Below are 12370 nucleotides of genomic sequence, written 5' to 3' on the forward strand. Positions count from 1 at the left end.
GGGCTTCCTGCTCAGCAGGGAGTCGGCTTCTCCCTCTGACCCTCTTCCCTCTCGTGCTCTCTATCTCTCATTCTCTCTCTCTCTCTCTCAAATAAATAAAAATAAATAATTTAAAAAAAAAATAAAATCTACTATACCACACTTTTCTATCAGAAAAAAGAAGCTAAATTAGGACACACCTTCTATAGTACATAATACACTGAGCATAGGAAAGTATTATGTATAGGAAAATATACTGCAGTGAGGCTCCTATGTAATTACTTAACATAATTTAATTACTTAAGAAAGTTACTTATGGATGAAAAAGATTTAGACTGTTTTACTACTTTTATCAGATTACCTCATATATAACTAATTTATAATTCAGAAGCCATGAAAATCTGAAGCAAACATCTAATTTATCATAAATTAATGGGTTTCAAAATACCTTATATTCTAGGGAAGATTTAACATAATTAATCTCAAAGTTGTAAAGATAGATAAATTCATGATACTTGACTGGCATATTTAAGTCTAGCTCCTTAAAGGACTTTTTATTTTCCCTCTATTTCAACCATAACTATGGATCTTATTCTTATAGGAACGTCCTTAACATTCTGCTCAACTGTTACCTATTCATATTATATCATATTTAAATATACAACAGAGGGCGCCTGGGTGGCTCAGATGGTTAAGCTTCTGCCTTCGGCTCAGGTCATGATCCCGGGGTCCTGGGATCGAGTCCCGCATCGGGCTCCCTGCTCCTTGGGAGCCTGCTTCTCCCTCTGCTTCTCTCTCTCTCTCTCTCTCCCTCTCTCTCTCTCCTCCTCTGTCTCTCATGAATAAATAAATAAAATCTTTAAAAAAAAAAAAAAATAAATAAATAAATAAATAAATAAATATACAACAGATTTAGTCCTTTTCTTAATAAATACACAGACCTTTAAAAATGTTTCACTGTGAAGTATAATTTGTTGGGACATTTCTACCATAAAAAAATCATACCATGTCAATAAAATTTATAATTTCCCCATTAAAGATTATTTTGTTCTAATACATTTAAGAACTTCATATTACAGGGCACCTGGGTGGCTCAGTCGGTTAAGTGTCTGCCTTCAGCTCAGGTCATGTTCTCAGGGTCCTGGGATTAAGCCCCGGCATAGGGCTCCCTGCTCAGCGGGGAATCTGCTTCTCCTTCTCCCTCTGCTCCTCCCCCTGCTCATGGTGTGCTCTCTCTCTCTCAAATAAATAAATAAAATCTTTAAAAAAAAAAAAAAAAAGAACTTCATGCTGCTAGTGAGTAATCCTATATACAAAAGAAATGGATCAGGACAAATATTAAAACAGGTAACACTGTTACTGCACGATTTCCCTTTAAAGACAGAACAGGCTCCCATATACATTTTAGCAGTCTTAATATATAAATTGGACTGACACACCCAGTACTATTTAGGACAGAATATTCTCAAATTTCATCTAATACTGAGCTTTCAATTAATTCATACATAGTGTTTAAATTTAGCGCTCTTCAATTTATTTCTAAGTTCATCACAGATCAGATTTAAATCTAGGCCTTTACTGATATTCTGCTTTTATTGGGAAATGTCAGAACTGCACCCCAATTCTGAATTTAAACATTAATCCTGACAAAGTTCTTGAATGAAATTATTCTTTCTTCCAAAAATTTTTGCCAAAGGAACGGTAGGTAGAATGGCAAATGTGCATGGCCCCTGCCCTCACAGAGCAGGCCCCTTTATTCAAGGTCTTTTAGGGTAGGTCTTTTAGTCTACTGGAGTGGAAGAGTTTAAAGATGGAAGAGATTTTGAAGAATACAGGCTTTAAATCCCAACTCCATCATTTGCTAGACATTAGGCAAGTTAATTAATCTCTCCACGCCTTAATTTCTTCCTTTATAAAATGCGTTTAATACCAACTATTTCACAAAGTTATTTCAAGGGTTAAATGTTAAAATACAGTAAGCGCCTAGTACAACAGTGGGAACGTAACTAAATATTCACAAATTCAGGGCCTGGCACATAGAATCCATTCAATATTCACTGAATGAATAAACCACTCTGCGTCAAGAAATCTTAAACGCCATTTCCAAAGGAAGTGCGTCAAAGAAACAATTATTTTTTTTAAATATAGGTAATTGCCATCTTTTACTTCATTTTATACTCTTTAATTTGGACTTCTGTTTATGCCTTAAAACATACATTTTAAAGCACATAAGTGTATCTTCTAGTAACATAAAAGGGGAATTAAAAGTTAATTTTTAAAATCTCATGCTGACCCAAACTGTACACTACTGGTACCCAAGCAAAATTTGGTATAAAATTTAAGTAACAAAAGAATTAATAAATGGCTTGTCACAGAAGTTCAGGCACTCACTACAAAACACAACAAAGTTAACTTATCAATTATAACCATGACATTTCTAGTTCACTAAAACGAACATCCATGGGTACAAAAAAAAAAAAAAAAAAGATGGCTTATTTTAGTCTCTGTGCATTATTTTTAACATAATAATCTTTTAAAGTATAGCTTCAAGCAAACATTTTGAGTTAATCAGAGTAAAATCATTTTACAGACGCTAAAATTTACCTGTTTGAGTCCTTCATCAGTAAGTTTGTCCTGGTTGCCTACATGAACTTTCTGAAGTAAAGGACAATGAGAGGCAACCGCAATAATAGAAGTGTCAGAAAGCTGTTTACACCTGTAGGCTGTATACCTAAGAAGTCCAGGACACTTAAATGCTAGAACACATACGCCAGTATCAGACATACTGCGACAATCAGAAATGTTGATTTCAATTATATTCTGACTTCTTGATGCAATTTTTTCCAATAATTCATCAGTGACCTATGAGAGAAAAAAAGCAATAAATTTAAACTTTTGTTACAAGTAAGAAACTTACTTTCCACTCTTTAATTTTCCCTCATAAATAATATAATAGCACAATCAAAAGAAAACCTTCTTTTTAATATTAAACATAACAAGAACTATGGTATAATATAAAATACATACTTGGTCTTTATTCCAGTTCCTGGAACAGAGTTCCTAAAACTCTTGGAATTTCCTGATTAAGAGGAGTGTCTTTTCCTATTCCTAACAAGCCCCTTTTGACCACACAGGGGTTTATACTAATGAAATAAATTAAGTTGAGGCTCCCCGCTAGCTCCAGGATGGGGTCTGGTCACCAGAAAGACCAAAGAGCGTGTGATTAGAGGATGGCAACTTTCAAGCCCAAACCCTGACTTCCGAGGAGGGTAGGGGAGGTAGAGACGGGGTCATAAAGACTCCTGAACATTGAGATTTGGCGAGCGTCTGGGCTGGTGAGCACCGTCAGGTGCTGGAGGCCGCCATGCCCAGACTGAACGGGAGCACACCCCCCCTTATCTTGTCCTAGGCCTCTTTTCTAACTGGCCAGTCTTGAGTTGTATCCTTTACAATAACGAGCAAACCTAAGTATTTTCCTGAGTTCGGTAAGTCATTCTGGGAAATTATCAAACCTGAGGAAAGGGTCAAGGGAACTCCTGAATGAAGAGCTGGTCAGTGAGAAGTACAGGTGACTCCTGGGACTTGGGACTGGCCTATGAAGTGGAGACAGTCTTACGGGACTAAGCCAATCACCTGAGAGGCTCTGCACTAACACCAGGAGTTAGTTTCAGAATTGAACTGCATTGTTGGACACCCAGGTGTTATCAGAGAATTTGTTAAAATGAAAAAAACTCCACACATTTGGTGTCAGAAGTGCTGTTGAAAAACACCAAGCAAGAACATATGTGTTAGTTTTCATTAGAGGCCTAAAGATCTATCCTTATTAGGTAAGTTACTTTAACTTCAAACTCACCAAAAACTCCACATAAACAAAACTGTACTGAGATTTTAAATGCTCTGTTCTCTATTTTTAGCCCAGCAAATAGTGTATATATCAGTCATCATGCTATATGAATCATAACTTATTATACCTAATCACATTAGATGATACCTACCACAAAATATAAATTTTAATTGTTTTACTACTTATTTCAGAATACTACCTCATATAACGAATTCATAGCTTAGAAAATATCATTTTATCAGCACACGAAAGATTACATACAAATGTCCACATCAAATAGCTCTTATCAGAAAACTCAAAACATATTTAAATATAAGTAACCTTAAAATTCATGTGGTTAAAAACTCACATGGCCATCTGAATTTTAAACATAATTTTTAAAAAATCAGCCTCTACATATTCCCTACCCAATCATGGAATGAATAAGTCACAAGGATGAAAGGTACAGTACTGGGAATATAGTCAATGGTGTGGCAATAGCACCATATGGTGATGAGCACAGCAGAACATACAGAATTGTCAAAGCACTATGTTGTACACCTGAAAGTAACATAACATTGTGCGTCAAGTAAATGTCAACAAAAAAATAAAAAGAAAAAAGAAAACAAAGTTAATATTATTCAAGTCCCTTGAGTACAAATAATGGTGAAAGAAAATGCACATGATAAAATTTAGAACAGAAGAAGGAAAGAACCGGAGTGTTCAGGAGCACTAAGGGTAAGAGCCAAGGTTGCAACTACCTTTATGCTTGTTGGAAAAAGCAAAAAAATGCAGTTACCTTTAAAGCTAAAACTATGACATACCTTTCCTTTTATTTTTTTTTTCCATCTCCAGACCTAACTACCAGTAGGGGTGAAAAGCTATTCTTAGTCTGAGTTTATAACAAATAGCTCAGATATCCAAGACTAATGAAGTAAAGAGCCAATGTATTATTTCATATTACTTCTTTCCACTCGACCAGCCACAACAAACTAAATATTCACCATTTTCCTAGACACAAATTTCATGGACCCAGGCAGGGAAATTACTAACTCTGTAACTATTTCAACTTCTAACCAATGAGGCAGAAAAACAAAAAGGAAACTTACATACAAATGCTCAGGAATTTGTTTATTTTGTTTAAAGTGTATGAGTTACTTACACACACACACACACACACACACACACACACACAAACTACCAGTGGTGTGCTGAATTTGGCTTATATGAACTTACAAGAGCCTGTAATGTATACCTCTTTCCAAATCAGTGACATCCCTGCATTCAGTGGTATCACATTGGTAGCCTGAAATTGGCCATGGTGGGAGAATTTGCATCACAAAAACTAGCAAATACTATAATACACAGCTAGTTGTTCAGCATGTACCAGTACATCACTATGTAAAAATATCATGGAAGAATTTAGAGCAGGTTCAGTACTCCAATAAAATCCTATTCTTATTGGATAATTTTATGCATTTCCAATGCCAACTACTAACAACCAGGTCTAAGAGAAGAATCCAACAATTCCAACAAATTGTTTGCAATAAATACTACTAACTCTATCTTTTTTCCTAATCTATGCCACCATATAAACACACTAGGAAGCCAGGCAATAGGGAGGACTGGAAAATTAAAACAAGATATCTTAACCCATTTTGCTTCTATTTCTTCAAATATAACAACTGTATAAGAATATTTATACTATTCACCTATAACAATATATAGGAATGCTACAGAAATACTATTATTAATAATGCAATAATATATTAAAAGTAATAATAATTGTATCGACTCATGACATTGTTAGAAGAATCAAATGCTTTAGTATGCGTAAAGCCCACAGAACAGTATATAGCATATCAGCAGTACTATATAAACATTTGCCATCGTTTTCTATTAAACTAATATTCATGATACAACCCTCCCAAAAAAGGCAAAAAGTTTAATAATTTTCTTTGAAGGTAATGAAAAAAGGGAGATGAAGAAGACTTAGACAAAGAAGATTAAGAAGCAACCCAAAATTACCAATCCACATTCAAAAATATCTTCTTTACCACAAGAACCTAGCTTAAGATAATTCACACACAAAAAATTACTAAAGTGTGGAATTATAAATTATAGTCCACTTGAACTATCTTAAAAACTATAACATGAAAGAAGTGATTTCTGAAGAGGAATAAAGATATTTTTTGAGTAGGTCAAAGTGAGTGTTTCTTAGAATTAGATTCCATACCTGCTGACGACTACTAAGATCCAGCTGCTTCCAAAACTGGAAATCTAAACAAAGGTCACGCCAGTACTTGCAAACCAATGAGGCAGAAAGGCAACGCTCATCCAGGGATAAATTGGAAAATATCTGTAAATAAAAAAGGAACCATATAATATGTGCTAAACACTTTAAAGGCACAGGAAAAGGTTCTTGTTAGTTAGAAAAAATTAACTTTTTTTTTAAGATTTTATTTATTTGACAGAGAGAGACACAGCGAGAGAGGGAACACAAGCAGGGGGAGTGGGAGAGGGAGAAGCAGGCTCCCCGCAGAGCAGGGAGCCCGACGCAGGGCTTGATTCCAGGACCCTGGGATCATGACCGGAGCTGAAGGCAGTCACTCAACGACTGAGCCACCCAGGCGCCCCCGAAAAAATTAACTTTTAAAACAGAAAACCATCTTGAATACAAGGGCCATTATTAGAAAAGTCACTGTTAAGGAGTACCCTAAAGAGGAAGTACAGTATGAAAGCTAAGAACATGTGCTAATATCACCTTTCATGTAAAAAGAGGGAGTGGGGAAGCAGAGGGAACAGAGTTTACAAATATTTTTTAAAAAATGATGGGAAGGAGAAACCAAAAATTAATAAAAATGCTTACTTTAGGGGAAGGGAGAAAAGAGTAGGAAGGGAAAAATGATGAAAGTGAAACTACTTTAGAGGTATATAGTTTTATGGTTTGACCTTGGAGCCTGGTGAACTTTTATATAATTTTTTAAAAGAATAATGAAAATAAATCATAAGAGACATTTTACCTCTATGGTATTTTTTCCAGAAATTCATGACCCCAATCAAACCCTGAGAAAAAATATCATATATGCTAACTATGGGACATCCTAGAAAATACCTGATAAGAACTCCTCAAAAAATTCAAGGTCAGAAAAACAAGGAAAGACTGAGAAACTATCACAGATCAGAGGAGAATAAGGAGAAATGACAACTAATGCAATCCTGAATTGGAAAAACATCAACAGAAAAACTATACTGATGCTGATTTCAGTTTTGGTAAATGTACCATGGTAATGTAAGATAATCAAATTAGGGAAAATTGAAAATAGTTGAGGAATATGTGGGAACTCTACTATCTTTGCAACTTTTCTAAGATTATTCTAAAATAAAAGGCTTATTTTTAAAAGAGTTTTAAGAAGTTAAAATTGTGGGTGCCTGGATGGCTCAGTCATTAAGCATCTGCCTTCATCTGGGTCACGGCTGGGATCGAGCCCCACATCGGGCCGCCTGCTCAGCAGGAAGCCTGCTTCTCCCACTCCCCCTGCTTGTGTTCCCCCTCTCGCTCTGTCAAATAAATGAATAAAATCCTTAAAAAAAAAAGTTAAAATCACAAAAAGATGGCTAGGGTAAAGGATTAGGACCAATACAGAATTTTTACAATTAAAATATGAATCAACAAATAACAATGTGTGGACCATACTGAAATCCTGAACTGAACTATGAGAAGATTCTTCTGAGACAATCAGATAAAACTGAACACAAAACAGATACTAGATGATTTAAAGAAAATTAGTCTTCACTTTTTGGGTTTTGATTATATAGTGGTTATATTCATACTGTAGTTATGTTTTAAAAGCTACTGTGCATTTTAGATACATACTTTAGTGTTTATAACTAAAATGATATCTAGAATTTGCTTTCAGATACTTTATCAAAAACAAAGTTGGTGAAAGAAACAAGAAAGGCAGAATATTGAAAACGATTAAAACTGGCTGAATGATACATGGCAGGGGGCAGGTTCATTATAATATTTTCTACTTTGGTCTGTATATGAAAATTTCCATAATACTAAGTGAAAATTTTAACAAGCACATGTTCTCTAAAACTAAACTGTCTCATGCTAAGTTTAAATCATAGCTCCACCATTTATTATCTATGTAACCTTGTGCAAATTACCTAACCTCTCTGTACCTCAATTTCCTTATCTTTAGTTTTTTTAAGATTTGAGAGAGGGACAGAGAGAGAGTTAGAACGAGCAGGGGAAGGGGAGAGGGAGAGGGAGAAGCAGACTCCCTGCTGAGCAGAGCTCTGACACGGGCTCGATCCCAGGACCCTGAGATCATGACCTGAGCCAAAGTCAGATGCTGAACCAACTCAGCCACCCAGACCCCCCAATTTCCTTATCTTTAAAATTGGGATAATATAGTATTGACCTGACAGAGTTACTGTGAGGACCAAACAAGTATAGGTAAAGTTTTGGGAACAAGATCTGAAACAGAGAAGGTATATAAATGATTCCTATCACAACTATGACCTAAAATGATAAACCTCCATGCAGCCAAAAGTTGTAGACATCTAAGCTAAAAACTCTACTGTGCTTAAATCTTGAACCTGGGGAAAATAACTGCCTCCTCTGCACAACTATCATTCCTCTTCCAAGGGTCTAGTGAGAAATAAAATATATGTTTAAGAATCACCAGCAAAGATGGAGTTAAGCCCACTAAAACTTCTCACTCCCATTCATGACAACATACAAAAAGCAACTAACTCAGGACTCTAAAAGGTTAATAACAGATGGACTGGGGAGGTGAGCCAAAACTTAAAGAATGACTAATAGGGACACCTGGGTGGCTCAGGTGGTTAAGCGACTGCCTTGGGCTCAGGTCATGATCCTGGAGTCCTGGGATCGAGTCCCGCATCAGGCTCTCTGCTCAGCGGGGAGTCTGCTTCTCCCTCTGACTCTCCCCCCTCTCATGCTCTCTCACTCTCTCTCCCTCAAATAATAAAAAAACAAAATCTTTAAAAAAAAGAATGACTAATAAAAGTAATGAGTTTCCTGAGGTTTTTTTTTCCTTTTATCTCCCATCATGGAACTTCTGCCCATGTGCAGAAGTATACATAAGGCACAACTAAAATACAGAGAGAAAGCCATCTTTCTGGACAGAGTGTGAAACAGAATATGAGAAGAATCCTCATTTGGGGTTTTCTTTTCTTTGCCTTTTCTCTTTCCTCTCTGCTGGCCAAGTCCCAAATACAGCCTCAGTCAGAGAGCTGCAAAGTAGCACCTAAAACCCTGAAAGTGAAACCATTTTCCAGCCAGTAGAACTAGCAAAGAGAACTCTGTGACCAGAGTGTGAAAGGAATCCTTGCTACCTTTTTCTTAACATTTTACCATAGAAGTAGCCCCAGGGCCACCTGGGTGGCTCAGCTGGTTAAGCATCTGACTCTTGGTTTAGGCTCAGGTCATGATCTCAGAGTCATGGGATCAAGCCCACATCAGGCTACACACTCGGCGGGGAGTCTCCTTAGGATTCTATCTCTCCCTCTCCCTTTGCCCCTCCTCCTGTAAAATAAATAAATCTTAAAAATAAAATAAAGTAAAAGTAGCCCCAGTTATACAAAAGTGATAGCAGCAGAGGTGGCTCTAACTCTGAGAGAAACTCTATCTTTCCAGCCAGAGAACCAAGAAAAGGGGACTCTAAGTCAAAGAGTAAAGGAAGGATCAGAAAAGAAGACCCCTAACTCTGTGTATAAAGTGACAAAAATCCCAAGTTAACCACAAAGCTGCATGTGTACAGAAGAAACCCAAAGTTGTACAGAAGAAACCCAGTAGTACAGCAAAGTCTTTTAAAACTGAGCCAAAACTATAATCACAGGCCAAGGAAGGTAAGATAGAAGTTTCAGTCTAAATATAACAATGCTGGGGCACCTCAGTGGCTCAGTCAGTTAAGCAACTGCCTTCAGCTCAGGTCATATTCTCAAGGTCCTGTGATCGAGCCCCATGTCGGGTTCCCTGCTCAGTGGGGGAGTCTGCTTCTCCCTCTTCCTCTGCTCCCCCTCCACCACCATTTGTGCATGCTCTCTCTAATAAATAAAATCTTTAAAAAATGTTTAAAAATCAATAAAACAATGTTGTTCCCTGACAAACCTGATGAAAGACATAAACCTAGACATTCATAAACTCAATGAACACCAGTAAGATTAACTTAAAGACTCTACACCCAGACACATTATAATTAAATTGTCAGAAGACAAAGAGAGAACCCTGGAAGCAACAAAAAGAGCAATTCATCACGTACAAAGGATTCCCAATTACAAATCAGGTTAGCAACTGATTTCACATCAGAAACTATGTAAGCCAAAAGGCAATGAGATAACGTCTTTAAAGTGCTGAAAGAAAGCACTATATCTGGCAAAACTATTCTTCAAAAATGATGGAGAAATTAAAATATTTCCAGATAAACAAAAACTGAGGGAGTATGACACTAGCAGACCTAACTGTAAGAAATCCTAGAGGGAGCTCTTCAGGCTGAACTGAAAGAACATGAGCCAATAACTTGAAACCACAGGAAGAAAAAAAAACACCAATAAAGATAGGTATTTATGTAGGTAAATATAAAATTCAGAATTAATGTATTTTGGGCTTGTACCCCTTTTATTTTCTACATTACTGAAAAGGCAACTACATAAAATAATAGTTATAAATCTTTATGAAAGGGCACCAAGCATATAAAAGTCTGAGTTGTGACAATAACAACATAAATATAGCAACAAAGGTTTTATATACCACTGAAACTATATTGGTACTTGTAGTTTAAATGTTTGACAATAAGCTTTTTTGACTGTAGTATGTCTAATACTAAACTTTTAATTGCCATGACATCCATTTCAAAAAAAGACATTTATCTTGAATAAACATATTGCCAGCTGTATGACATAGCTACTAAAAAAACAACCACCACCAATTAAGGTCTCCCAGAAAACCCCAGGTTACCTAGATAACTGACTGCTTGAGTGACCTTGTTTCTCCCTTCTTATGCCCTAATTCCCGCTTTTCTGCTTTAGATTAGCCAATAGAGAGTAAACCTGCAGAACCCTAGACACTCCACCCTTGGACTCTAATAAAGGCAGAGCTCCAAGACTCTTTCTCTCTACCCTCAACCTGGCTAGATGGTGCTTGGTGTGCTACATATGTCATAATAAGAAGCAGAAGACCTGGCCCAGCTATAAATAGGGGCCCTGGTAGCAGAAATATCTGTGGAGCTTGCCATAAGTAATGTGTGCCTAGGAAAACACTACAGGCATTTCTGAGAGGGGGTACTACCATCAGTAGGCTCAAGATCAACAGAACAGTATTAACTCAAACTAGACTGTTAAATTATGATGTTAATTATAACCCCACAGCAAATATTAACAAAGTAACTATATACACACGAAGAAAAGAGAAGGGAATCAAAATAGTACACTACAAATATCTAATACAAAGAGCAGCAATGGAGGAATTGATGAACAAAAAGTATAAGACAGAGAAATCAATTAAGAAAATGGCAGAAGTCTTTCCTTATCAGTAATTACATCAAATATAAAAACATTAAACTCTCCAATTCAGAAACAGAGAGTGAAGGAATGGAACAAAAACATGATCAAATTACATAGTGTCTATAAGAGACTCACTTTAGATCCAAGGACACATGGGTTAAAAGGATGGAAAAGTGTATTCTATTCAAATAGTAACCAAAAAAGAACTGTAGTGTCCACACTAATGTCAGACAAAATAGACTTTAAAACAAAAACTGTTACAAGAGACCAAAAAATTACAGAATGATAAAAGGGTAAACCCCCTAAAAGAGATATAAGAATTATATATGTACATAGAGAAACAGAGGTCCAAAACAGATGAATCAAAAACTGACAGAACTGAAGGGAAAAATAAACAGTTCTACAATACTTAGAGACTTCAACACTCCATTTCAATAATGGATAAAACAACCAGACAGAAGATAAATGAGGAAATTTAAAATCTGAACACTTAAACCAACTAGGCCTAACATATTTTATACAACACTCCAACAAACAACAACAGAATATACATTCTTCTCAAGTGAACATGGATAAACTGTATGTTAGCCACAAATCAAGTCTCATAAATGTTAGAAGATTGAAATCATACAAAATATCTTCTCTGACCACAATGGAATGAAATTAGAAATCAGTAACAAAACGAAATCTGGAAATGTGTGGAAATTAAACAACACACTTGAAAATCAATTAGTAAGGAAAACTCAGAAGGAAAAATAAAAAATATTTTAAGATAAATGAAAACAAAAACACAATATCCCAAAATTTATGGAATATAGCTGTAAGTAACTGTATTAAAAAGAATAAAGATTTCAAACCAATAACCTAACCTACCACCTTACAGAAAAAAAGAGGAAACTAAATACAGGCCAAGCAGAAGGAAGAAATTAAAAATCAGAGCAAATAAAAAATACAGACTAGAAAAATAATAGAAACAATGAAAACAGAAGCTGGAAAATCCTTGGAAAGTTCAACAAAACTGACAAACCTTTA

The 12370-nt window shown here is 35.9% G+C and overlaps 1 protein-coding gene across 2 annotated transcripts in view; it reads right to left on the reverse strand.

The window, feature by feature from the left end:
- The window catches only part of FBXL17 (F-box and leucine rich repeat protein 17), a 512428-nt gene that overhangs the window by 486454 nt on the left and 13604 nt on the right, over window positions 1-12370 (reverse strand). Inside the window, exons 2-3 of one of the 2 annotated variants that reach the window (XM_025866868.2) lie at window positions 6039-6161; window positions 2584-2841 (exon numbers count right to left, since the gene is read on the reverse strand). In XM_025866868.2, coding sequence (XP_025722653.1) covers window positions 2584-2841; window positions 6039-6161 — 381 coding nt within the window. The remainder of the gene's footprint in view (window positions 1-2583; window positions 2842-6038; window positions 6162-12370) is intronic. The other variant, XM_025866870.2, reaches the window with a different exon arrangement.

The sequence above is a fragment of the Callorhinus ursinus genome, unplaced genomic scaffold, assembly GCF_003265705.2.
Source record: "Callorhinus ursinus isolate GAN/ISIS: 27379988/994484 unplaced genomic scaffold, GSC_fseal_2.0 scaffold3, whole genome shotgun sequence".
Lineage (NCBI taxonomy): Eukaryota > Metazoa > Chordata > Mammalia > Carnivora > Otariidae > Callorhinus > Callorhinus ursinus.